Source organism: Theropithecus gelada, chromosome 8 (genome assembly GCF_003255815.1).
Source record: "Theropithecus gelada isolate Dixy chromosome 8, Tgel_1.0, whole genome shotgun sequence".
NCBI classification, from domain to species: Eukaryota; Metazoa; Chordata; class Mammalia; order Primates; family Cercopithecidae; genus Theropithecus; species Theropithecus gelada.
This window is the reverse complement of record NC_037676.1, coordinates 135,169,142-135,196,588: the sequence shown is the minus strand read 5'-3', so window position 1 is coordinate 135,196,588 and position 27,447 is coordinate 135,169,142. Positions and strand designations below refer to the sequence as shown.

The window sequence follows — 27,447 nt, the reverse complement described above, 5'->3', positions numbered from 1 at the left end:
AAACTCACCACCTTAGCCACAGCCAACAAGGCCTTGAGCCATTTTCAACATGCACACCCCAATTTGCAGTTCCCTCTTTTGCTCTGCTCACCCATACTGGTTCCCTCAATTTTATGGCTCACACTAAGTATGTACCCATCACAGAAACTCTGACCTTCTATTTCCTCTGCAGGGGTTCCTCTCCCCCAGAACTCACAGGCCCTCAGCCTTACCTCACTCCCGTCCCTTCCAATAGCACCTCTTGGAGGCCTCTCCCTGACCTTTCTATGTAAAACCCCTCTCATCTCACCATCTTCCCTCTCAAGCAAGGCTCAGCCTGCCTTATTTCCCCTCTTAGCTGTCACTCTTACCTGACAGGTACTTGTTTAGTGCCATCTCCCCAAAGAACAAAGAGGTGATCTCGTTCACTGCTGCATCCTGAAGACTCTGTCATGAACCAAACTCTAGCCAGGCTCCTCTGAGCCCTCTTACTAGACCTCAGCCTTGACCTCAAAAGACTTGAACAAGCACTAACATTGTTTCTAACAGCTCAAGGCCAGACCCCTGGGAAGACCCTAGCCTCTCTTAAAGTGCCTGTCTAGAAAACTTAAGACTGCCAAGAGAATTCACTGTTAATTCCAGCAAACACTTGAAGATGGGGCCCCTGTCTTCAGCCTCTGTGGGAGGCTGCAATAGTACCAGTTAGCAAACCCAGATGGGTTTTACATGGACTAACTCCCTTTCCTGCTTTTTTTTAATCTTTCGCTTTCCTGATGCTACTGAACCCCCTGTTTACCACCCCCATTCCCTCATTCTCCTTTTAAAATGCCCAGTCACCTCTGCACAAACTGAGGTTGAGTTCAGTTCATGATGAACTCTTTTCTCCACTGCAATAATATATTCCTGATTAAAATCTGTCCTAACCACTTTAACTAGTATTGGCTTTATTTACCTTCAGTTATCTTCAGTGCCTAAATATATGCCTAGCCTGTAATAGGCATTCAAATATCTGTTAAATGTAGGAATGAGTCAATGAATGAATGAATAAACGAATCAATAAATTTGGTCTAGATAGACTGGGACTTATTAAGGGATGAGAAATCTTGGACAACTAACTCACCTTATGTTTAGTTAATTCACTTGTAAACTGAAGGCTACTGATACCCACCAAGCAGGGTGCTGTGATGATTACAGGCAAAGAATGTAGAGCTTCTAGCATGGCACCACAAATACGGCACCCAATAATTAATAGGCATCACTGACACTGTTGTGAGTGTATTTCCTTGAATAAAAGGACAAAGCCTATTCATGCCTCTGTTTGTTTTAACAACAGTAATCTCTGTGTATTGTTTTGTAAAAAGTGTGTTCTCCAAAATTCTTTTTTTATTTTTTAAATAATTTATATGATGCTCAACCCTAATGTTCTCCAAAATTCTTAACATGAGGTCCCAAAAATGAGTTGCTCTGATGATTGAACAAACTTTGAGCAGAAAAAATGATTTATTTAACTGAGCAACCTTTAAAGACTCCTTCTTTAAACACTTGTGACTTCAAATAACCAAAGCCCTCATATGTTACACAGCTGAAAAATTATATTTTATACGGTGGGATGCCTTTCCAGGTGGCATCCAATATTCTCTTCTTCTGGGGAGGATCCATACTGCCTCCTCTCGGGTTTGTTAAGAAACACATCTAACACTGTGGTGCGCAGAGTACACTGTGAGGTTTTAGCCTTCCTGCCCCATGTTCCCAAGCTCTTTCTCTATGGGTGGTGGAGGTGCTACACGATGATCACAGCTCTGTGATCAAGTCAGCCAGCCTGGCCCTACCTTCTCCTGGTTGTATGACTCTGGAACAAGTCTTCCAGCTCTCTGGTCTTCATTTTCCTCATATGCACAATAGCAATAATAATAAAGTCCCTATGAGGATTGCATTAGCTAATTTATACCACAGGATGCCCATATTAAGTGTTCAGTAAATGTTTGATATCTTTATGTAGAAAGAATGGCCAATGACGAGATGGGTATGGATTCTGCCTCTGCTGCTATGTAATTAACCTTGGCCACACTACTTCCCATTTCTGGGTATCAGTTTGTACATTGATAAAATAGTGAGGGTTGAACTCAAACCCTCAGGTTAATGTGAACCCTCAGGTTTTCTGACGCGGTAACCCTGAGTTCAGTCCAAGCCCTCACTGTGGGGAAGGCCAGGCACGTACCTGGATCTGGCAGAAGCCGCGGGCAGTCAGCTCATCCAATATGAAAACCTGAAAAGCCTGCAGCAAACCCGCATAGTCAGCACTGCACATCTTGCCCGGCGGGAGCTGGAGCTGAAAGTGCCCTTGGGTCTGGATGGTCTGCCACAGCTGGGGCCCTGCAGGCAAGCACCAGAGGTCAGCAGACAGAGGCAACAGGCCTAAGGAGTTATTTTCTTTATTTAGGTTTTCCCCTGCAAAAATAACCCTTCCTCATTTAGCTGGAAACACACAAGCACTGCCATTCGCATTGTCATTCTGAGTCTAAGTACTTTCCAGCATAACATCTTGTCTCTGAAATTACTGAGCATCCTCACAGAAAGCTCAGTCCTGCCTCATCCTCCAAACCAGGGTGCTTTACATTTGGAGGTCCTGGACATTCTCCTTGGAAAATCTTCCATGCCATCTTGCATACAGACAGGGCCACTCTATATGGTTTTTCAGGTTAAGAACAGACATCATAGTTGATGGGAGTGAATGGCATTCTCTAAGGCTGTTCAGTGCACAGCCTGAACAATCATGCACAGTGGCCTGCATTCAACTTCAGGAGCTCAAGGTTTGTGCCTCTTTTCCCCAAAGTCCTTTGCTCTAGGGTCAATTGTGACCATCCTGGTCTCGATTTCAGCATAGCCAAAGTGACAGGCCATTATTTATCCAAATCACATTTTGAATTTTCTGGATAGGCACCCTCTATAGCCCAGAGTGCTTTGCAACAAATGTTCTCCTTGACACTCTGGCATCCACCCAGAGCCTTGTGACAATCCCAGGATCTTGGTCTCCCTCCCAGATTCCCTCATGTTAAGACCTCATGTTAAGAATTCTGGAGAACATTAGGGTTGACAGTCCCAGGATCTTGGTCTCCCTCCCAGATTCCCTTCCCACTGCACTGGGTGGACCAAGTGCCAGGTCCCAGAGTGGGTTCAGTGTGTGACAAGGCAAAAGGAGCTCTGGTCAGAGCACTGGGAAAGAGGGCCGAAACTTACACAGGTTCCAGCAATCAGGATGATGCCCTACTTGGAGCAGAGTCCAGGGCCCCCTGCTAAGCCAGGCATTAGCCCTGGAAGTCCAGGTGGTCTTGGGGAGAGGCTGATGGCGCAGGGTCACTAGAGGCTGGGAGAGCAGCTCTGAGCATGTCAGCCACCTATACAGCTGTTGGAGCACTGACCTGCCCAGTATTTTTCCTGAATCCAGGACATCCCAAGAAAGTTGGAAGGATGCCAATTCTCTCAAGGAGCAGATGGTTCCAGAGAAGGCACAAAGAAAGCCTAATTCCAGGGGTCGGTCTGTGAAGGACATCTGCTCCTTCTAGAAGCAAATGCTCCATGGGACTCTCTCTCACCTCTTGGTGCCACCTGGCTTACCATGAACATGCTACATTCGGGTGGGAAAATGGAGCAACCACGCCTCCACATCTCAGTCCCAGCCCTAGCCCTGAGAGGGAGCAGGGTGCAGGATAGACGCCCTGAGGCCACTCACGTTGGCAGGCCCGGGGCTGAGGCAGCTGTGACTCCCAGCGTCTGCTCTCCAGGCTACATATCAATGGCCCCGTTGGAAACACGCTCCGGGAGCCCTGGCGGCACAGCAATTGGCACTGCTGGATGGCAGCCCCTGTGGGGCCCGAGGCTGTCTCACACAGGATTGTTCCACCAACCACCTCCAGTGTGTTGAACGGCAGCGGACACTGCGGGCCTGGGAGAAGGAAAGTGGAGCCATGGTGGGCACCTGCCCAGCCTCAGGAGGACTGAGCATGCCTGTTTGTGGGCGTCGTCTTCTCACTCACACTGGGCCCTCCTCCTCTCCCCTTCCCTGGACCTGTCAAGCTCTCAGGGCCTGGCCTGGGCCTGCTCCCCTTCCTCTCTGTCCTGCCTTCTACTTGAATGAGCCCATCTGCTCTCAGTCTTAACAGACACTTAAGCATGAATGCCTCATGTAGCTTCATGTCCAGCTCAGGCATTCTTGAGCTTCTTCTCATCTCTAAAGCCAATTAGTTACCACCTGGTCTCTCCACCTCAAAGCTCACCGTCCAGGCCTGAACTTAGTATCTGCTGCCCCTGCCTCAGTGCCCCAGGCACAAGGAGCAGTACCACCAGCCACCCAGCCATCCCAAGCCAGCAACCCGGTGGCCTTCCTGCAGGGTTCATCTCCTCTGTCTTGGTCACGGTTCACACCTGCTCCACATCTCTTCGTTCCCACCACAGCACCCTCATTTAGACATCCTTCATCTTCTGCCTGAACTACCAGCAAACACTCTTTGCCAGATTTCTGCATTTAGGCCTCACCTCCTGCCTTTCTGCTCCCACGTCCCACCCAGTCCCCGCTGCTGGCAGAGAAATTATGCCAGAGCCCAATATCAGCTTTCAACTCCCTCGTGTGCAGGCTGAGCCTGTCTTCCTCTTCCCTCTCATCTCCTCCAGCTCCCCAATGCCTCCAGAAATATCTATTACTCCCTGAACACACCTCCAAGCCTTCCTTCTGCCTGCTCCTGTCTGGAAGATTCCTTTTTGACCCTCAAATATCAACTCCGTTTTCTAACACTGTCGTGGTTCTCCCAGGCAGACTTAGGTCTTCTTTCTTTTGAATTCCCAGGCCACCAGGTACAGACCTTCCTTTTGTCAATTGTTAGAACCTCTAATCAGTGGCACGCTGGTCACCCCATGGGTTGAGTCCACAGGGAAAAAGAGGGCACCTCTCCTCTGCTCACCCAGGCCGAGGCACACAGCCGCCCCAGACACAGCTCAATGAGTTAAGTAAATGGGAAAATGAGTAAATTAAAGAGCAAAACACTCAGTGTGACAATTTCACAGCAATTAGGTATTTCGTTCATTATCAGACTCAGGCAGAGTCTTTTGACCAGTATATGCGTTAAAATCTGCAGTCTGTAAGGAATATGACGGTATTCAGGGGCTTCAAAGAGGAAGAATGACCTATTTTGACCTCCGGAACCAAACCTGGGCTTTTTTGTGAAAAGGGCAATGGTCCCTGGCCAAGATTTTGCACTGCGATTTGCAGCGGGCTTCCTGAGTTGTCTTTTACCAAGTCCCGAGTGTAAGTGGGATGGCAACAGTTTACCTGTGAGCTCTGGACCAGCCTGCAGACTGTGAATCCTGGCTCTAATATTCGCTAGTTCAGGGCCCTAGAGCAAATTAATTAGTGCCTCTGTGACCGTTTCCTCGCCCATTAAATGATGAAGATGGCAATAATGCCTACCTCCTAGTAGGAGTATTTACTTAAAAACTACTACGGGATGTGTAGTACGTGGCAGGTGCACCATTAAGAGCTCTACTAATATCAGTTCATATAATGTTCCCCACAACCCTATGGGATAGGTCCCATTATCCCTATACGAACGCCAATTCTGAGGTACACAGAGGCTGAATGCCTCTTCTGTGGTCAGACAGCTAGTAAACAGAAAAATCAGGATTTGAACCCCATTATCTTTGCCCCAGAATCCACATCCTCTACCAGTGTGCTAGATGCATGTGTGTACATAGGTAAGAGGTGGGGTGTCAATGAGTGTGTAAGCATCCTTCCCATCTCAGTGAATACAGGTTTCCCCTCTTATCCCACAGGAATGGTCTGCACCTGTGGTTTTTCTGTTTTCAATTTTTTTACTCTCCCTTGTCTTTTGGTAGTGGGCCAGTGAGCGATCTGATTTGACTAGAAAGGGGTTTTCCTCCTGGGGTCACAAACGTCACCTAGGACACTGACGCTTCTCTTACCAGGGCTCCTACCCTCCCCAGCAGACCTGTTTTCCCACAGCCTTATTCCCCACGTCACTGAAATGAAGAGACTCCCTGGTTGTGGAACAACCCAGCTGGCCCCCACAGCCAGGGAAGAGTGGCTAAGGAGAGAAGGAAGAAGTACAGAAACCAAAATTAACTGAATACCCACAGTGGGCCCAGCCTCAGAGAGTACACTTCACATCTTTAATTTCATGAAATCCTTCCAAAATTATACCACTGGGAGCCCTTATTGCTGTTTTAGAGATGAGGAAAACAGAGGCTCAAGGGAGTTAAGTGGCTCACCTGGGGACATGGGTTGGTGATTGGACTAGAAGCCAGACCTGCTCGCTCCCACCTGCCATCTTACAAGAGCTTGCGAGCACTGCCTGTCTTCGGTATGCCAGGACTGCCCAAGGGCCTCCCAGGCATTGACTCCATCTTCACAGCAACTCTGTGGGGCTGGACTGTTATCAGCCTGTCCTGCAGATGAGGCCCCTGAAGCCTAGAGAGCTTAACTTTGCCACCCAAAGCCCAACACCAGCAAGTGTTGTGCTCTGAGCTACCAGGCTAATGCCCACCGGAGGCAGGATTTTCCATGAATATGACATTGGATACAGAGAGGGGCAACTTGGTATCTGTGCAAGTCCAGCCCCTAAGTAATACCAGCAAAAATAGTAATAATATGTACTTATTAAGTGTATTAGTAATTCCAGTGCTCAACAGTTTACAGAGATTGTCTTAATTAGTGCTAATAATGACTCAAATAGCTACTATTCTCCTGGCCACTGACATCCAGAGAGATTAGGGGACCAGCCCAAGGTCACCTGGCAAGTGAGTGGTGGAGCTGCCATTCAAGCCTGACTATCTGCCCCCTGCCTCTCCTTCACGGTCTGCAGTGAGTCAGCAGGAAGAGGTTTGGGCGTCTCATATTAACACCATCCTCCCGGTGCACTGAGCATGGTCAGCCTCTGGCCTCAACTCCAGGACCCCAGGACTATTTCACTCTCCTGTGTTTAAATGAATGGTGTTTCTTGGTTCCTGATCACATGACCAGGAACCTGGTCCCTTTAATTGGCAATGTCCCAAATTACCGACTATATTAAATCGCTCAGCTTTGCCCAAACTCCCTTGCCCTGCTGTAGAATTGGAAGAGACCAATGCTGGCTGTCCCACCACCGCCCATCCCATCTGCACCTACATGGGGCAGAAGTGGCCTGCCACGCCCGGCAAGAATTAGGAATCTTTCTAGACTTCCAGCCCAATCCCAAAGGCCAGTGGGGTCAGAAGAGTAGGTGAGCACCTACCAAACCCACGATGAAGCCTTTACAAATGTTAGCTCCCCAGTCTTACAAACAACTCAGCCAATGAAGAACTGCTCCCTTATAAGAAGAGGAGGCCAAAGCTCTTCGTTTGGACATACTTATCTTTTTTCTTTCTTCATTCAAGAAGGTCACTAAATGACCTTCTGGAGCCTTCCTCCTGTCTTCTTCTGAAGCCCTTACAGCTGTAAAGCACAGGGTTTCATCAGCAGGACTCCGGGTTAAATCCTGGCTGCTCCACTTACTAACTGTGTGACTTTGGACATGTTCATGAACCTCTCTGAGCCTCAGCTCTGCCATCTGAAAAATGGGGAGATAGGAGACCTCTATCTATTTACCTGCATTGCTGGAAGGCAAAAAATGGGATAAGGGATGTGAAAAGCACCTTTGAACAGGTGATCTGTACACAGGAACTATATCATGGAGTCCCACATGGCCAAGCCACATAGAGTCTTCCTAAGCGCTAAAGGAGCTGTGCTCCAGATGTGTTCCTGGAGGAGACCACACCGATCTGTGTCCTGGGTCTCAGTGCAGACCACTCCTAGACCTGGAAGTTGAATGTTGATTTTGTCTGACTTAAGGTGGATCCTTCACTTCTCTCCTTATTTCAGAAGCACAGGGCGGGCAGTTGCACTCATATATATCTACAGAGCACCTACTGTGTATCCTGCATGGTAATAGCAGCTGAGAGTCACAAAGATGTGGACGAAGCAGGGCCCCATGCAGAGGGGAGCAAAACAGGACTTGGGGGAAACGGTGTGTGGTAAGAGCCTTGGGCACAGCACAGGTTCAGGGCAGGAGGGAGTACGGACAAAACTGGAAAGCAGCCCCCGCAAAGAGAGTGGAGACACTCTTCCCTCCCACCCCTGCTCCTGAGGCTCCTCCCATCTCTTTACAAATACCAACCAGAAGCATCACTAGACCTAATTAAATTTCCCTGCAGTTCCAAAATGTTGCTTAGAGATTAGAAAATAAAAATAAAGAAAGAATAAGAACATCAAAAGAAAGGCAACTGCGGCAAACTCAGAATCATTTAGCACAGTATTTTGCAACTCTGCCATACCCACCACCCCAATTTGTAATAAGTATTTTGCAATGTCTCTATTTCCTGCCCTGAAAAGAAATTCACAGATAGTCTAACCCACTTGCTCACATAAATTTAAAAATGACTGTAATGTCCTGTGACTTGAGCAGATTGGAGAAATAAAAGGTTAAAAACTGATAACAATATATTTTAATATTTAACAATATAGTTCAACATTCTATATATTGATGGGATATATATTTCAATATTTGACATTCACTAAATTTTTTAAACTAGAAATAAAAATAAACAAGTCAACACCTCCACAGATTCCTGAAGGGCCCCAGTGAGGATGGAACCATGACACTGAGATCCTGCAACCACGGTCCTTCTCCCCATCTGAGGACACAGAGAATAAGACCCAAAACTCCTGGGCAGGACAGCCCCCAAGCTTCTTGAGGTGCCAGTTCCAGAAGTTCCTGCCCAGGCTCTTTCTGACTTCAGTTCCCAGAAGAAGCGTCTTCAGGAAGTAGATGTAGGTTTTCACACGAAGGGACTCAACCACAACTCCATCCCTCCTGCACTTCCTGTCTCCCCTCCCACCCCCGCCTTCCCAGCTTCTCTAGAACTTCACTCAGTCTGGATCAAAGAACAGATACGCAGGCCTTGTCTTTCCCCCAGGGGGTCATGACTTACTCTCACAGGCGGGCTGGCTCCCGGCCACGCGCGTCTCAGGCACCTCTTCTCCACTGTCCGTGACACACCAGCAGCTGCCCTGGGCCTGGTCGCATTGCACTGGGGAAAAGCCCCCATCCTCTTCCCTGCAGGCTGGGACATAGCCTGAGCCAACTCTCCTGGAGAGGACTCCACTCTTGAGCACATTGCAGAGGCTTGGGCCTGACACAGAGACAAGCCAGATGAGCTGGGGACCCGGTGACCACTCCCTGCTCAGATGCCCAATCACCCTCCCCACCACCGACGGCCACCCTCAGCCCACCTGCCTGCAGGGTCTTCCAGGGGTCTGGGGCTGCCTCCCCACCAGGAGGTTGAATGACAACAAGGCAAAGACTAGGCCTGGCTCAGCCCTGTACTGTCTCCCCTCCACTTCCTGCCCTCAAGTAGCTTAGAGTCTTAAAGGAGAGTTAACAAGTACGTGAGCAGGTACAGTTCTGTGAAATAAAGGCAACAATAGTGCAGTGTAGGAGCCTATGGAGGAAGACAGAGGCCAGCAGAGGCTTCCTGGAGGGACAGATGTGTGGTCTGAGCAAAAATTTGTCAAGTAAGGGGTGGGGAGGGGATAGACGGACATATTGCAGGTGGCACAGCCAGAACGCCTGAAGGCCCAGGTGGAAGAAAGTGTCTTCATTTTTCAAAAGTCTGACCAGAATTTATCACAGCTGCACCCTGAAGCACAACTGGTGGAGAAGAACGAGAAGCCAAAGAAGACACACCAGAACAAGACGTGTAGGGCCCTCGAGTCACGCCGGGGAGCTCGAGCATGGCCCCGAGGACAATGGGAGCATTCGTGGTGTTTCGGCAGAAGAGGAACATCTGCATATCATCCTTTGGGGACATCACCTGGGTTTCACCGTGGAAACCGGATTGTAGAGCCACACATCCGCCCAGCCCTCCAAAGCCCTAGGACCCCCTTTGATGGGAACCAATGTTAGTTTGCACTTCTCAGACACAAAGTACAGCCTGCTCCCTACCACGTTTGCTTCTCCCAAGAACCGGCAGAAGTGGGGGAATGTTGCCCCTATTTCATAGACGAGAAAACTGAGGCATAGTGAGGCCAGCAGCTGCGCCCCCACTGCTATGGAAGAGGCAGAGCTAGAACATGAAGCCAGCTCTTTGGACTCCACGCTCAGTGCCCCACAGAAGAGGTGAGAAGCCATGCTGGGAGGGGCTTCCACTCACACTGGGCACTGCTGTTCGAGCCAGGCAGCAACTCTTCTCCTGATGCAGGGTCTACGCACCAGGTGCCAGCCTCTGATGCCTGCAGCCTGTCATACTCTCCTGTCTGAGACAAAGCCAAGGTCATGTCAGTCACTGTGGGCAAGACGCTCTAGTGGCAAACCTGCTGCTGGCAGATGTCAAAAGTGTCCCTTCCAGAACAACAGGTGATGGCTTTTCCACATGGAGAGAGGTGGAGGTGGGGAGAGGTGCTCTCCTGTTCCCAGTCCTTTACGTGCATCATTTGATTGATGGCTACAACAGCCTCGTGAGGCATAGACAATGGTTCTCCCACTTTTGGGTGGGGGAAACTGAAGCTCTCTCAGAGAGGGAAAGTGGGGCATCACCTCACAGCTGGTGAGTGAGAGGCAGGTCAGGTCCAGGCCCAAACCCATCTAGACCCAAAGCCTAGCCATGCTCCTGGACCAGCCTCACTAATTCCAGAAATGATTTTGACAAGCACTAGAATCTCCACAGGAACGGGCCTTGCAAATCACACCTCAGCGTGCCTCTAAGCTCCGCTCTGGAATCCCTTTTCCCACCGTTGGACACTGTGGCTTCTACCTCTCCTTCTCTCTGTGTAAGCATCAGTGCCCAGGAAGAAGCAGAATTGTATTCCAACAGTAGGTGCTTTCCAGCCAAGATAAAAAAAAACTAAATGATATTGACAATTTCTCTACGAAACGATTCTTAAGTGGGTCCATGTTTACAGTACCAAACAATAATAAGGAAACTTTTGCTTAGCACTGTACAGTTTCATGAGTTTCAACACTGCTGTTTCATCTGCTTCTCATCAAGTCCTTGGAAGCTGAGCAGAGTGGGTGGTGGTGTTCCCACCATCTTATTTTAGAAAAAGGACACTGAGGCCCAGAGACTTCCCTCACTTGGCAAGAAAGTGGTTAAGTTCTGGGCATAAATTCTTTCTCTAGGAGCTCTACATCAGTACTTCGCTGAATTATGAGTTGTTACAATCACCCCGGGAGCTTGGGGAGGGAAAGAGGCTGGTGTCCTCCGTGTGTTGAGAACCTGGGATGCAGTGAGCATAGGGCCTTGGCCAAGATGCCTTTAGGAGAAACATGATAGCATGTTTTGTTTATTTTTCAAAGAGTTCTTATGAAAGATATTTCCTTGGAATCTCAAAACAATCCTAGCATTAGCTAGGACAAAATGTGGCCTGATCTTATGATTAAACAAAACAAACTGGGACACAGAAAAGGTAAGTAAATGGACCAAGGTCACAGAACCAGGTTGTAGCAGGCCCAGACAAACACGCAGGCTGAGAACGCCATGTGAGCTTTTAACTAAGCTGAATGTATTGAACAAGAAGAAAAATCATCTTCAACCAGCGGGGACAAGTCTCGGCTCCAATCCTGTGCTTCCAGACCCTTACCTCTAGGCAGGCTGGGATGAACAGGTCTTTTGGAGATGGGTTTCCTCGGGATCTAGCCTGTTTCCAGCTGGAAAGCAACCCACTGGTTCGAGATTTCATGCAGGTTGTCGGGCCTGTGGGAGACAGCGGTGTTCATAAAGGACTGGTCGTGGGAGCCAAGGGAAAGAGGGGATCCCAGGTTGACCCCAGGTTTCAGGGTCATGGGCCTGGGTGAATGCAGGTGCTCTTCACAGAGAGGTGGAACCTCAGAGGACAAAGACTCATGTGGGACATGCCAGCTTTGAGATGTCAAGTGGACTGCGGATTACACACTGCTGAGCCTCAGGAGAGGGGTTGGGGCTGCAGGTTCAGATGTGAGGCAGTTGCTGAAACTATAGGAGTGGCTGAAACTGCCCAGCAGGTGTACAGAGTGGGAGAACCAGGGTTCCTTCAAAAGTCTCAGCTGTTTCTTTCCACCTGCAAAGCTGTGAGCCTTCCAACTAGGAAGGGCCAAGGTCAGTGCAAGCTTGCAGGCCTGGAGACTTGGGAAATGCATCCGGCTGCGCCCAGGGCCTAGCTGAAGGGCTGAGCCATGGAGTCTCCAGCGGTTGGGCAACCACAGCTGACTAGGCCAGTGATGCCCATCAATGGGGGTCAGGAGGAGAGCTCTGCTGGCTTCACTTACACTGTGGAATCTGCAGAGAGCGGGCAGTCAGTGAGGCAGGGATGAACCCTCCTTTCTCATCTACACACCAGCAGTGCCCTGGAAAAGAGCCAAGGAGAGGACATTCAGGAATTGCACTAGGAACTTACCCCAGAGGGTCCCATAAACAACTTTCCTTCTTCACTCACAGCAGTGCAAGCCTGGTCACCTTCTGTCCCCAGTCTAGACCCCCAGTTGGACATTGTCCACAATCACTCTGATGCCCCAGCAACCACCCACTTGTCTTTCAGGCTGGTAGAAGGTCGCTGCTCCTGTTACACAGGTGAGATAACTGGAGGCCAGAGAAGCTAAGGAATTTGTCACCAGCTGCTAAAGAGGAGCCCAAGAGTCCAGCTCATTTGCCTCCCGGTGTGGGGCTCTGTCCTCTAAAATAAAAAAAAGGTCACTTGGCCACCTGAAGGTGCCTATCCCTCCTTACCAGTCCCAGTGTGGCACTGCACAGGCTCCCAACTTCCGAACGCATCACATTGTGGCACGTAGGGGCCCAACCGCAGAAGGGCAGATGCTCCAGCCGAGTCGTCCAGGGAAAAGCGGCGTCTCTGATAGAAGCTTAAGGCTGGAGTCAGGGAAGGAGAAAAGCAGAATATGACCACCTGCTCTGTGTGGGCTCTGTTGCTGAGAACAACCACATATGTCCTGGTTCCAACATAAGGAGGCCTTCTTATTTATTTATTTATTTGACAAACATTTCAACCCACAGTATTACAGAGGCTCCTTGCACAGTAGGCAGACACTCAACAGATTGTCCTTTAAGAATAACACAGGCTGCAGCTTGAAAGAATATTATAGTAGACCTGTACAATAACTTCCATACAGAAATAATTAGGTCAGTGAAGTGTCTTCAGGCACATGAGATAATAGTAATAATAGATAGGCTCTATACTCATATGTTAAGTGTGAGGCACTAGCTAAATACATACCTTAGTTAATTTAATCCTCATAGCAATCTAGAAGAAATGTCATATTATCCTATTTAACAAATGAGAAAACTGAGACACAGATGGATTAAGCAACTTAACCAAGGGTTCATAGCCAGAAAGGGGAGGGGTTGGCCTTGGAAAACAAGAGGGCAATCAATGTCAGCTACCCTCATAGGTTTCCCTACCAAACTCCTACAGTTTAGTTTTTAACCCCCTTTGAATCTTTGATATCCATAAAAATAGTATCAGATCTTCACAGCGGCTCCATGAAGCCAGAACGTTTACCCCAGGTGAGGATACAGAGGCTCAGTGAGAGAGCTTATATGTTGAACCACCAGCCACCCTACTAATGAAACTGCACCTGCACCCACCCTCAGCTTTGAGCATGGCTTTCCCCACCACCAACGTAGTACATAGTATACTCATTTATTGTGTTAGATTTGTCTCCTCTGCACTAGCATTTAAGCTCTTTGGTGCAGAGATTTGTGTTTATTTTGCAAACAGAGGGGTGTCTGGCTCATATTAGGCACTCAAGAAATCACTGATTGGGAAAAAAGAGTGAATGAATGAATGTATGAGGGAGAGAGGAAGAAGCAAGGATGGGCAGCTGGTGGGACACATATCAGCTTGGTCTGGGTCTTACCAGGCTCAGTCTGATTTGCCCCGACCACCACCCTCCTCCTAGGTGGCCATGAACTGTCACCTGAGCCCTTTCTCCACTCCTGCTGGCACTTGGGGCAGGTTGGGGTTCCTCACCAGGATCCTGGAGGGAGAATGGGTACGTCTGCGGCAGCACTGTTGGCAGTCACCTGCAGCCCATTGGGACAGTTCTCCCCACTCCCCACCTTTCAGAAACAGGCTTCATGGCTCCAGACAGGAGAGCCTGCAGATCCAAGGATGCCACCAACTCACAGTCTCAGAGCCCATCTGGAGACACCAGGACCCACCTCTGAAGCAGCCCGGTAGAGTAGACTGTGTTCTGGAGTCTGCCAGGCCTCCTTCTGAATCCCGGCACTGCGCCTCCTAACTGTGATCACGAACAAGTTGCCCAACCTCTCTAAGCCTCAGTTTCCTCATCTGTGGACTGGGTCTAACACTCACCTAACAGGGCAACTGTGATATTTACATCAAAGGAGCTGACAGGCATTAAGCACCAAGTGCTTGCCAGACCCAGCTGTGTGCATGTACTCCTGTGGCCTTCGCCACCCTCATTAGGCCCTCAGACATGGCTCCCATGTTCTAGTGGTCAAAGGCACTTTGCTCTGGGCCCTCAATCCCCAGACTCTCAGGGAAAAGACCTGGCCTGGTCCTCTATGCTCCCTTCCTCTTTTCTCTACAAGCTCAGACATGCAAAGCTGAGCATGTGGTTACTTGGAGAGGAACTTCTAAGCTCGACTTCTAAAGAAAATGCCGTCGTGCCATTCAATGACTAATATCAACAGCACCAGCGACGTTGCCTCCCCTTTCTCGACGTTTCCCTCCCTGACCAAAGCAGTCACAACTGAAGGGGCATCAATCCCAGTTCTCTCTTTGATTACCTCAAATCCTGTCTTTGTACAAAAATGTAAAACAACAGGGTTCTTCCCAAAAGCAGAAGTCTCCGAGTCTCTGAGGAACAGAGAAAAGCAGTGTCTAGGCATAGGGTGAGGGTAGTGGACGGAAGAGAGAGAAAGAAGGGAGGAAGGAAGCAACAAGGATGGTTAACCACCATCTACTGAGCTCCTGGTAGGTGTCAGGCACTGTGCCATGCACCAGGGATATGGAAAGAATAAGACACAGTGCCTTGTCCTCCAGAAGAGACGTCTAGTGAGAGAGAGAAGCAGGAAACCAAGATGGCATGCGTGAGATTGTCACATGGTATTAGGAGAACAAAGATCACTGAGACCCAATCCCATGCTGGCAGTAGACACCCTGGAGTGCCTGCTGGAGGGGATGGGAAGGCAGGGAGCTGCCCTCCTGCTGGAGGGATTCTCTTTGACTTGGAGAAGATGTTGTCATGGGAGGACTGCTTTGCTGTTTGGTAACTCAAGTCTGGAAAGCTAGACAGGGAATCAGCTGAGACCATTTGACAGGGATGTGGATCCTGAGTAAGATTCAAAAACAGATGAATCATTTGTCCTTGTCAAGTTGATGTGGGGTCAGTGAGAAAACTTGGAAGGGACCTGCTCTCCTGCTGGAGCAGCTGTGAGGTCATGGATGAAGAACAAGGGCTCTAGGATGAGGCAGAGCTAGGCACCGACCTCAGCAATACCTGGAATTTGCCCAGCAGGGAACAGGAGAGCTGAGAGGATGAGCTGGAGGACCAGGTCTCTGGGCTTCCCATCCAGGCCCACTGGTTATCAGTTGTGTGAATTCGGGAAAGTGACTTAACCTCAAACTCCGTTTCCCTATATGCAAAGAATTGTGGATGGCGATTATACCATCATTCTCCTGGAGCTGTTACAGGATTAAATTTGAAGATCTGATAATCTACTTAGCACAGTAAGTGCCTGCTCAAAGGTGAGGTTAGAATATTGTTTAGCCGGTCAAGGGCTGTGACTCATGCCTGTAATCCCGGCACTTTGGGAGGCCAAGGCAGACGGATCAATTGAAGTCAGGAGTTCGAGACCAGCCTGGCCAACATGGTGAAATCCCGTCTCTACTAAAAATGTGCAAATATTAGTTGGGCATGGTGGCGCACACCTGTAGTCCCAGCTACTCGGGTGGATGAGGTGGGAGGATCGCTTGAGCCCAGGAGTTCGAGGCTGTGGTGAGCTATGATTGTACCACTGCGCCCCAGCCTGGGCGACAGAGCAAGACTCCATCACAAAAAAAAAAAAAAAAAAATAGAATATTGTTCAGCTGTTATTATAGACCAGAGGACTGCAGGCTCCCTGAGCTTACGCCTCTGTCGCATGCGGGTAGTAATTCCTGCTTTTTGGAGTTACTCTCAGGATCAGATGAGATCAACGAGTCATAGTTCTTCAATATTGAGGCTTCCTCTCCCCTCCCGCTGTGTGGTGTTCGTGAATCCCTGGAAATGGAGGGAAGCTTTGGTGCAGGCCATGGGGATTGTATGAGCATTCAGGGGCTTGGGTCCCTCACATTTTAACAAGAATTTTTGGGCTTTGTGGGAGCGGCAGGTGCCATCTGAAACCTGCCCTAGGGTAGATTCGCTGGAGAATGAGGGAGCATTTTAGAGACGGGTGCAGCATTCCAGCGTTGACTGGCGCCCCCAAACCACTTTGCCTTTTCTTCCCGTGAACCCACCAGCCTGGGGAAGCCAAACCACAAAGTCCTAAGCATGACTGAGGAGAGACTAATTTAAGCTCCTGTTTTTCCAAAGGGATGCAGTAAGAAAGCGGAACGGCACCGCACTTACTAGACTGAGCCGCCAGGCGAATGGCGTAATCACTCCCGCGCAGAAACTGCTCCGCCAGAGCCTCCCGGGGCGGGAAGAGTGGAGGAAGGCCGAGGTCCTCATTCCTCAGCCGGATTCCCTTGGCCACCAGGAAACTCTCCCCCAGAGGGAACCGAGAACTGTTGGAAGCTGAGACAATCTCTTCCGTTTCCCTAATGAACTGCAGTACAAGGAGCTTCGCTTCCTCACAGGAGCCAGGACCTAGGCGGATAAAAATATCCCAGATGGACTCACTCACCACGTGGACCTCCCTCTGACTCCCATGAAGCATGTGTACCCACATACACACACACACACACACACACCCCACACACTACACACATACCACACACACACCACACACCACATGCCACACACATACACGCCACACACACACCACACACACTACACACATACCACACACACACACCCCCCACACACTACACACATACCACACACACACCACACACATGCCACACACATACACACCACACACACACCACACACACAACACACACAACACACAACACACACACACAACATACACATACACACCACCCCCTCACACTACACACATACACACCAAAACACACCCCACACACACATACACACCACACGCACACCACACACACACCACACAACACACACATCACTCCCCCACACTACACACATACACACCACATACCACACACATACACACCAACCCCCACACACTACACACATACACAGCACAAACACACCACACACACACACACCCCACATACACAGTATGCACATACAGATCACATACACCACACATACACGTACATACACACCACCCCAAACACACCACACATATACACGTACACACAAACACCACAAACACACCACATACATACACACCACACACACAAATACCACACACATACATACCCCACACACACCACACACACTACACACATAGAGATCACATACACACCACTCCCGCACACAACACACAAACACCACACACACATACACACACACTACACACACCACACCCATACCCACCACACACTAACACACACACCACACACACCACACACATACACACACATACACACCCCCCCACACCACACATACACACACAAATACACACCACACACAACACACACACACATGAACACCACACACACACCACCCCCAAACACACACCACCCACATACACATACACACATGACACACACAGACACATCACACACACCATACACATATACCACACACATACACACCACACACACCACCCACATATGCACCATACACACACAACCACACACATACACACCACACACAGTACACACACACCACACCATACACACACATGCACACTACACACACACCACACACACACACCACACACATACATATACACACACACCACCCTCATATACACACATACACACACCACACATACCCACACACCACAAACACCACACATGCACATACCACACACAAAAACTCACACACCATAACCCATATAGAAACACACACACCTCATAAACACCACACACACATACATAAACATACACCCACCACACCACACACATACACACACTACACAATACACACCCACACATGCGTGCATTTTTGCCTCAGCTATTTCCTTCTCAGCAGCTCTTTCCACGACCTGGAATATTCCTTATTTTGCCTCCACACACTCATTCAGTCACCATTTGTGGAGGGCCCACTGCGTAAGATGAGTAATAGCTCATATTTGCTCCATGCTGTGCATCATTCTGAGCACATCTACACAATCTAATCGATGCAACAGCCCAATAAAATATTCTTATTCTCATGCTATGAATGAGAAACTGAGGCATGGAGAAGTCATATAATGTAAACAAGCTCCCAGCTAGCAAGTAGCTGATTCAGAATTTCAATCTAGACAGTCTCACTCTGGGAATAGTGATCTTGACTAGCTCTCTCTAACGAAGGATAGACAGATGATGGATGGATGGATGCATGGACAGATGGATAGATGGATGGATGGATGGATCGATGGATGGATATCAAAAGTTGAAGGGAGGCACTGTAGGTTAGTAGAGAGTTATTCCTGTGAAGCGGAAAGAGCGTGGCACTCACATACCTTTGGGTTCTATTTTTGGGTCATTTATTAGTTGTGCAACCATGGATAATGCACTTAAGTTCTCTGAGTTTCAGCCTCCTGATCTGTGCAATGGGAAATATTGGGGCCTCTAGTCCATGGGGTTTTGTAATGAGCCTTTGAAGTGTTGCAGTTGAAGTGCTTGGCACAGCATCTGGCACATGCTGTCCTTGGCATTGTCACTTAGCAAAATCCACCCTCGCCATATTTACTTAAAACATCACATTGTGAATTCAACAGTGGGGGTGTCACCAGATTCTTTTGGTAGCATGGGATCAACAGAAAACAAAAGACTTTGACTTCCAGAATGTGAAGTTATTGTTTTCTTGTTCAAAAGGATATTATCAAATAATTTATTCCATTAATCCCAGGGATTTTGAATCTCTGAAGCAAAAACTCACACTTAAAAACCTCGGCTTGCTCTCCATTTCTTCCAGGATAAAGTGAAAATCTACAACTGGGCACATAAGATCTTTTCAAATCTGTCCCCAGCTGTATGCAGTGGTTCACGCCTGTCATCCTAGCACTTTGGGAGGCCGAGGCAGACAGATCACTTGAGCCCAGGAGTTCAAGACCAGCCTGGGCAACATGGTAAAACCCCGTCTCTACAAGAAATGCAAAAATTAGCTGGGCGTGATGGCACATGCTTGTAGTCCCAGCTACTTGAGAGGCTGAGGTGGCAGGATCACTTGAGCCTGCTGCAGTGAACTGAGATCATGCCACTGCAATCCAACATAGGCAACAGAGCAAGACTCTGTCTCAAAAAAATTATAATCTCTTCCCGATTTACTATCTGCCTCTTCTTTCACTCCCTCCTGCATCCCCTCCCCTCCTACATCTATAACCTTTTCTCCACCTCACTCACAGCTTCATTGACTCAGTGCATCCTATTTCCTCTGTCGCAAAGGGCCTGCCACATCTGTGACTGGACAAACCCCTCTTAAGATTCATCCCAGTAGTTGGGGTCAAGCTAATCTTTACCCCAATCTTCAAGGAGTTAGTAGCCCCTTTCTCTGAGCACCCTCCACTGCATTTTCCATGTACATACCTCTGCTCCACCATTGCCATTGATTACTTTCCTGATAACATCCTTGGTTTCCCCCATTGGTCTCTGAGTGTCTCAGGGCAGACACCATCCTTTACACGACTGTCTCCCCATCGTACAGTACAGTGTACACAGTAGGCAGTTCATAAACGCATATTAAATGAAGACAGCAAAATTTCAACCAGACCAGAGATAGCAATGCAGACTCAAATTCCTAGAGGCCTGAGCCATTACCCACACATGCATGTAGGAAGTTATTGGTCCCTTCATTACTCACTGTCAATTGTATTAATCCAGCCATCACTTATTAAGTACTTCCTATGTGCCAAGTCCAGCACTTTATATCTATTACTTTTTGTAATTCTTCCAACAAGCCTTTGAGGCAGTTACGTGTTGTAACTCAGATTTTACAGATGACACTAAGACTCAAAAGAGTTAGCCTCTCTCAGGTCACAGAGCAGTAGATGGTAGAGCCATGGTACAAGACAGCTACTGTTCTGTCCTCCAGGCCAGTCCTCCTCAAGCTTTTGGCTGTACTGAATTCCCCTGGGAATATTGTAGAAATGCAAGTTTTGATTCAATAGGTGGGGCCTGAGATCCTGAATCTTTAACGAGTTCCCAAAGTGAATGCCAATGCCACTGGACCACACTTTGAGTATCAAATGCTTTGGATTGTATACCCTTATCAACAAAAGAGTTTGAATATGCACCCCCCAAAATGGGTATTTTTTTATAAGGCATATACACAAATTACTAAAATAATACACTACATGCAGATTTTTAGCTGTTTCAGCTGTTAAACATTTAATAGCAAAAATGAAAATATTAATAGAAATGTGAAAGGAAGATAGAAAATACTGAATAGAGATGGAAGTTGTAACATTTTCTCCCTAATGGATAGTCTTGTATCCAGTCTCTTGTTACTCAATTAAAAAAAAGCCAATTACTCTAAGTGTAGTTCTGACATTCTCTCCAGCATTCAGACTAAGGTAAGACTAGTCACTAAAGTAATCCCAGCACTTTGGGAGGCTGAGGCAGGTGGATCACCTGAGCTCAGGAGTTCAAGACCAACCAGGCCAACATGCTGAAACCCCATCTCTACCAAAAATACAAAAAAAAAAAATTAGCTGGGCATGGTGGTAGGCACCTGTAATCCCAGTTACTTAGGATCTGAGGCACGAGAATTGCTTGAACCTGGGAGGCGGAGGTTGCAGTGAGCTGAGATCGCTCCATTGCACTCCAGCCTGGGCAACAAGAGTGAAACTCAGTCTCAAAATAAAATAAAATAAAGTTACTAGGTACTTTTGGTTATCGACAACTCACGCTCCTAAAATTGCATACAAATAGGACCAAATTTAGTCTTAGATAATTTAAAATTATAGGAATGTCGCCATGTAAGAGACCTGACCACTGGTATGGAGAATGATTCTACCACAAAAAACACAAAAATAAGTAAGACTTCTTATCTAACAGGCCAAAATCAATGTGTTAACCTTGAGGGTTCTATTGCTAGAACTTGACATTTGAATGGAGGATCCTTGCATTGTCATCTCTGGGTTGTTCAAAATGCCAAGAGTATTACTGTTCTCATCACATGGTACTTTCACCCAACGTTTTAAAAACCAGTTGCTGCTAAAGCCTAAAATTTAGCCAGTATCAAAATAGTCTAATGTATTTTAACATTACTCAGAAAGGTCCAGACAATGTTAAACTTGCAAAGAATGAATTGAGAGATTTCACTGAACGGCTGTCATATCACCTATAATATTAGCAATGGCTGGTTAGAGAGATTTGGATTTGGTGATAACAGTGTTGAACATATCTGGTTGTTCTTTCAAACTGCTGGCATGGCTAAAGGGGAGAAGGCATTTTAACTGAAACTCAAGTGTCAGCTTCCTTCTATTTATGGCTCATATATCATAACTTTCCCATAAGTCTACCTGCCACAAAGCTGAATGTATAGACCTCAATTAGCAGCTCTCCAATCAGTTCCTTAGTTAAATCCTTCCAAATCAATTAAAGCCACTTCAGGTGGCGCTCTCCTGAGGTCTGCGCATCTAGCAGCATTCTGTGCAAACAGCAGGTTCACTGTAATACTCATTGGTCCATTAAAAGGTGCACCTAACATAGGAGCGATTACTAAACATTAACCATAGGAGGACAAGGGCCAGGTCATCTCCACTTTTATAGCCTTCATCAGCTCTAAGATGAAGATGCTTTGCACACAGAAGACATCCAGTAAAAATCTAAGACACCGATTGAAGTAATCAATTATATGAAAGCTTTAAAATATACTGTATCAATCTTGCCAACACCTCACTGTGTCGATGCAGGGAAGTCCCTTCGCCTCTGTGAACCTTGGTTTTCTCAGCCATCTCTAAACTCCATTCCAGCTTTGACACTCAATCCCCTCCCACTAGACATCCTTTTTTTATATATATATTAAACACACAGACACACACACACACACTTAGCTCTTCATATGCATTAGCTCACATGTTGGGAGCTTGCTCAGCTCAGCCCGCGTTCCTTCCAGCTCTTGGCCAGCCTCATCCACACACCAGCAGTTCCGAAGGTCGAAATGTGCCAAAGGAGTGCTGAAGTCTGAGTAGGGCCCTGGGTATCGGCTGAGTTGGCCGTTTAGGATCTGCCAGAAGAGGTAGGGATCCAGGAGAACATTCTCCCTGGACTGGGACCGGTTCCCTTCCAGTGCTGCTAGTGGGACATCTTGCAGAGAAGGGTATTGGGACAGCACCGGGAAGACACCTTGCTGGCCAGCCTCATACAGACTCTGAATAAAGAGACCAAAGTTTCCGGAAGCTGCTTCTCTGTAGCTCATGATCTTCACTAGCAGCTCGGCAGGCATCAGCTCCTGGCCCTTGTTCTGAGCCTCCCATCGTTGGTACCACTCGAAGACCTGCTCGGGGGGCCCATCACATTGCACTTGTCTCCACTGTCCATTGGCACTGCACTGTGGGATGTAGGTGTCGGAAAGGGTGGGTAGCATGCTGGAGTTAGAGATCAGGGCCTGCACTGTCCTGAGGAAAGCTTGCTCAGCCTGTAATTGACAGGGTGTGGGGCCTGGGGAGGAACAATGAGCAGGTGTTTCAGTTTAAAAAATTTAATAAACTGGAAAGACCAAGATAAAACCACTTAACTGTCCAAACCCCATCTAAAACCTCATATAGCCATAGAAATAACATGAAGCTTAAATTTGTAAATAATATCTAGATACGCATTGCCCCATGACTAAATCAGCACCATTGAAATCAGTTAGTGATCAGCACTGCAGAAATGTGGCAGTTCTTTAAGGCCAAAGAAATCTCCTTATTTACTCCTAGGTCTGATTAATATTATCTAGGCGTTCCGGGATCATTTTTAATATAAGCAGTCAATTTCATCTTTAACTGAAGTGTAAGCATTGGCTAGGAGTGGATTTCTATTGCTGTACTGCATTAGGTCAGGGCCTAAAGAGAGACTCAGGGAACCTGCAGATTGAATACCCACAGACTTACATTTCTTGGGCTTCCCCATTGCACTTCGAGTTCCAGGAATGGCCTGACCCTCAGCATCAACACAGTAACACTCTGAGTTGAAGCACTGGACAGGCAGGAAATATCCCTCACTAGTACAAGCAGGGACAAACAAGCTGGAGCCAGCAGGCTGGCTGCCCATGAGGCTTTGCATGCGAGCCCTTTGCTTTTCACAGTCTGTGGGGCACCTCGGCTGTCCACCTCTCACTCTTGAGCCGGGAAGCTCTTTGCCCCAGGAATCCACACACCAGCACTCTCCGGCAAAGCATTGGACATCTTCATAGCTTCCTTCTGTCGTGCATGATGGGACAAACAGCCTTTCAGGTGTCTGCTTACAGGTCTGGGACCTGAGCACCGTTTCCATCACATCACCTAAATCTCTTGCCACATCTTCTGGCACAGAGATAGCATGTTGCAAGAAGAGAAGGAATTCTGGAAGCTCCAGGAGAGAAGCAAGGAATTTGAGGGCATTTTGGTTCTCCTGTAGGTTAATTTCAAAGCCAAAGCTGCCCACAATTGGCTTATTCATAGCAACATCCTTCTTAGCGGCTTCAGGGGTTCCTGTAGAAGAATTTGAATCTAATCCCACTGAGACTGGCTTGGCCAAATCTTCTAGTCTCCCTCCATTCGAGAAGCTTGCAAGACCAAGTTGCTGGAAAAATTGACTGAAGTTAAATGTGCCTCTTGTGCCAAGGGCTCCAGACAAGTTAAACTGGCCAAGATTCACCAAAAATTTCCCTCCAAAAAGGTTTTGCTGGAGTCTCTTTGGGTTGGTGGTAAACTGAAGGGCAAGACGAGCCAGCCCTCGGGAGGGAAAAATCGCTCGGATGGCTTCTTTGAGAAGACTTTCTGAGACAGAAAACTGTTGGCTCTGTCCTTCCACCATTGGGCGGAGGAGCCCAGAGTCCACAAAGAGCTCTTTGATTGTGGGTGGGCAGGATGTGGCAAATCTGGCTACTCTTGGAGAGGCCCATCTTTTCTCTGGGGAAGAGAACAGGTCGTGCTGGCTGAAGTAGCCTGAGGTCCCAAAGTAGAGTCTGGACAAGGCCTGCTGCCTTTTGGAGGCACAAGATCTGCCTTCAGCTGCATGAGACAAAGTGAAATGGGAGAAAAGGTTTTAATGTCACGAGCAATCCTGAGACAGCTCCTCAGATCTTTCAGGTGGTAAGATGCCAGAACATTCAATCAAGGACACCTACGTTTGAAACCACTTTCTTCTCTGTGTCGTTTTATTTTTTCCTTTCCCCTGAGCTACCTCTGTGGGGTCATTTTGGAGGAGTGACTATTCCAGGTGGCATGACCACTCCCCTAGCTCTCACTAGAATTTGATCCCTTCTAAGGCAAGTCTCGTAAATACTGGCTCACTTTCTGAAAATCTGACCTCACTTGCCAACTGTACTCGGGTGAATAGTGTCCCCTCCATGCACAGACATGATGTTCATGTCTACAGGGAACCTCAGAATGTGATTTAGAAATAGGGTCTTTGCAGATGTCACCAAGTTAAGATGATGTCGTACTAGATTAGGGTGGGCTCTAAAACCAATGACTGGTGTCCTTATAAGAAGGTCATGTGAAGACACAAAGATGCACACAGGGAAGAAAGCTGTGTGAAGACAGAGGCACAGATTGGAGGGAGGCAGTCACAAGCCAAAGACACCAGGGATTGCCAGCAACCACCAGAAACCAGGAAGGGGCAAGGAAGAATTCTGCCATAGAACCTTCAGGGAGAGCATGGCCCTACCCACACCTTAATTTCAGACTTCTGGCCTCCAGAACTAGGAGGGAATAAATTTCTGTTGTTTTAAGCCACCTGGTTTGTAGTGATTTGTTATGGCAGCCCTAGGAAACTAGTACACCAACACATTTCTATGTGTATTTAATGAAATGATGTCTTCCAGCATGCATTCTCTCGTTGGAATTCTCAATGGACTTTAATGCCTCACTATGTGCTTTTAGTGTGGCTAACTCCTCCTTGGGGGTAGTCTTGTCTAGGCTAGCTATGGTCTCCTTGAGGGCAAGAATCATATCTGAAATGCTGTTAGTGGTTCCTATAAGAAGAAATATTTTCCTATATTGTAATATATATTATAATATACGAAAGATAATACTTCCTATAATAGAAAACAATAATGCCCACCCAGTGTACACACTTAGAACATTCTTCTGGGCTTCTTGACCTTTCCTCGAAATTATTAATTTAACAGTGATCAACTCAGCCAACTCTTTGCATGGTCAAGTCATTCTATCTGAACATCCTAGGCTGACTCCAGCCACAATAAGATAAAAAACATGTAAAATTCAAACACCAAGGGGCTGTCTCAGTTACATAGGTGGATGTAAGTAAGCTCCATTTTTCTCCATAAAATCATAACTCTTACCTTTTAACCACCCCGCCCTCAACTTTTAAAATATGTTTTTCCTCTTGATTCACACAAAAGCCAAAAAGAAAGTCAGCCAATTTCCTTCTGTAACCAGGCAACAGAGAAAGAACTGGAAAATGTGGTGGGAGGGGAGAGACTGGCAGCATCAGAGCACGTAACATCCCTCAGCAAGGCCATGTCCTCTTTTAATGGATATTACAGGAAGGTATGGCAGAAATAAAGTTTACTGCTTTGCTTAGTCTTCTGCCAAATTAAGAGCTTACCCTTTCCATCCATTTGTTATGTAGTGTTACCAAAGCAAGGAAATTCAATTACTGTTTCCATGTGGCATTTGTTTCCACAGAAATAGGACCTGATATACCAGAGAGAAAAAGTGAAAATATATGATCCATCTATGCACTTCATAGAGCCATTTATGGTCTTCAATTTAGAAAACCATAGTTCTTCATTTCCACCTGGAAGTTGGACGGCACAACATTCTCTAGGTTTTAGTAGAAATGAAATGTGATTGCAAATGCCTTCAAGAAAGTGTCTCCAAATTTTCTTTTTCGACATTCTCACATTTAGCAGATAGAATATAACCACACATCATGAAGAATATTCAAAAGGTTAAGTTGGACAAATGGAATGATTTAACAGGAATTATTGAATGAATGTTAATATACATATATAGAAGCTATAAAAAACCCCTTCATTGGTGTATCACTATTCCTAATCTTTTAAAATCTACCCAGCTTCCCCAAGTTGGAAGCTTAGGAATGCTGATTCTGCCCTTCCTCATCATAACATCCTTCAAAATTTCACCAGGAAGAGAAAATGGGGTCTGCCTGGAATGCCTACTAAGAGTTCTCACCATCTCCCACTGTTTCTGCTTTAATGATAGCTCCATACTGGGTTGAATAGTGTACTTCAAAATTCATGCTCTTACCAGAACCACAGAATGTGACCTTATTTGGCAGAAGGGTCACTGTCGATGGGATTAGTTAAGATGATGCCTGACTGGATCAGGTGGAGCCTTAACCCAACATGACTGGTCTCCTTGTAAGAAGAGGAGAAGACTCGCAGACAGACACAGAGGGGAGATAGCCACGTGGCAATGGAAGCCAAGACTACAGTCATGCTGCCCTAAACCAAAGAATGCACAGATTGCTGATACCACTACAAGCTAGGAAGAGGAAAGAAAGGATCCTCCCCTAGAGTTTTCAGAGGGAGCACGGCCCCGCTAACACCCTGATTTTGGACTTCAAACCTCCAGAATAGACACAATACATTTCAGTTGCTCTCAGATGCCCACTTTGTGGTGATTTATTACCATAGCCCTAGAAAATTAATACAGACCCCATCATCTCTGGAACATGGCAATGACCTTCTAATTGGCCCAGTTGCCTCCGGACTGCTGCTTCTTTGAGTCTCTCCTCCAGAATTTCTTTGCCTTACATGCAAAACCCACGATGATACTGTCCAACTTAAAACGTTTCACTGTCTTCACCTGACCTCCAGGATGAAGCCCCCAAGCCTTTGTTAGGATAACAAAGACCTCATTGTCTTACCCCTGCCTTTCTTCAGAGTCTGGAGCACCACCCTATTCATACTCCAGCAATTTTTTTCTCTATCCTTCTTGCAGATTAGATGATCATTAGCATATCAATGCCTATTATTCTGTCCTTCTAATTTTGCTTCTCCTGCTCTCCACATAGAGAACACCTTTCCTTACTCCCCTCCT

At 47.3% G+C, this 27,447-nt stretch overlaps 1 protein-coding gene across 1 annotated transcript in view; it reads right to left on the bottom strand.

Annotated features, from left to right (window-relative positions):
• The window catches only part of TG (thyroglobulin), a 275,204-nt gene that overhangs the window by 231,727 nt on the left and 16,030 nt on the right, over positions 1-27,447 (bottom strand). Inside the window, exons 9-18 of the mRNA XM_025393976.1 lie at positions 23,326-24,426; positions 22,307-22,891; positions 16,626-16,865; positions 12,763-12,900; positions 12,306-12,383; positions 11,642-11,754; positions 10,216-10,318; positions 8,995-9,195; positions 3,710-3,922; positions 2,198-2,352 (exon numbers count right to left, since the gene is read on the bottom strand). Of these exons, the coding sequence (XP_025249761.1) occupies positions 2,198-2,352; positions 3,710-3,922; positions 8,995-9,195; positions 10,216-10,318; positions 11,642-11,754; positions 12,306-12,383; positions 12,763-12,900; positions 16,626-16,865; positions 22,307-22,891; positions 23,326-24,426 (2,927 nt within the window). The remainder of the gene's footprint in view (positions 1-2,197; positions 2,353-3,709; positions 3,923-8,994; positions 9,196-10,215; positions 10,319-11,641; positions 11,755-12,305; positions 12,384-12,762; positions 12,901-16,625; positions 16,866-22,306; positions 22,892-23,325; positions 24,427-27,447) is intronic.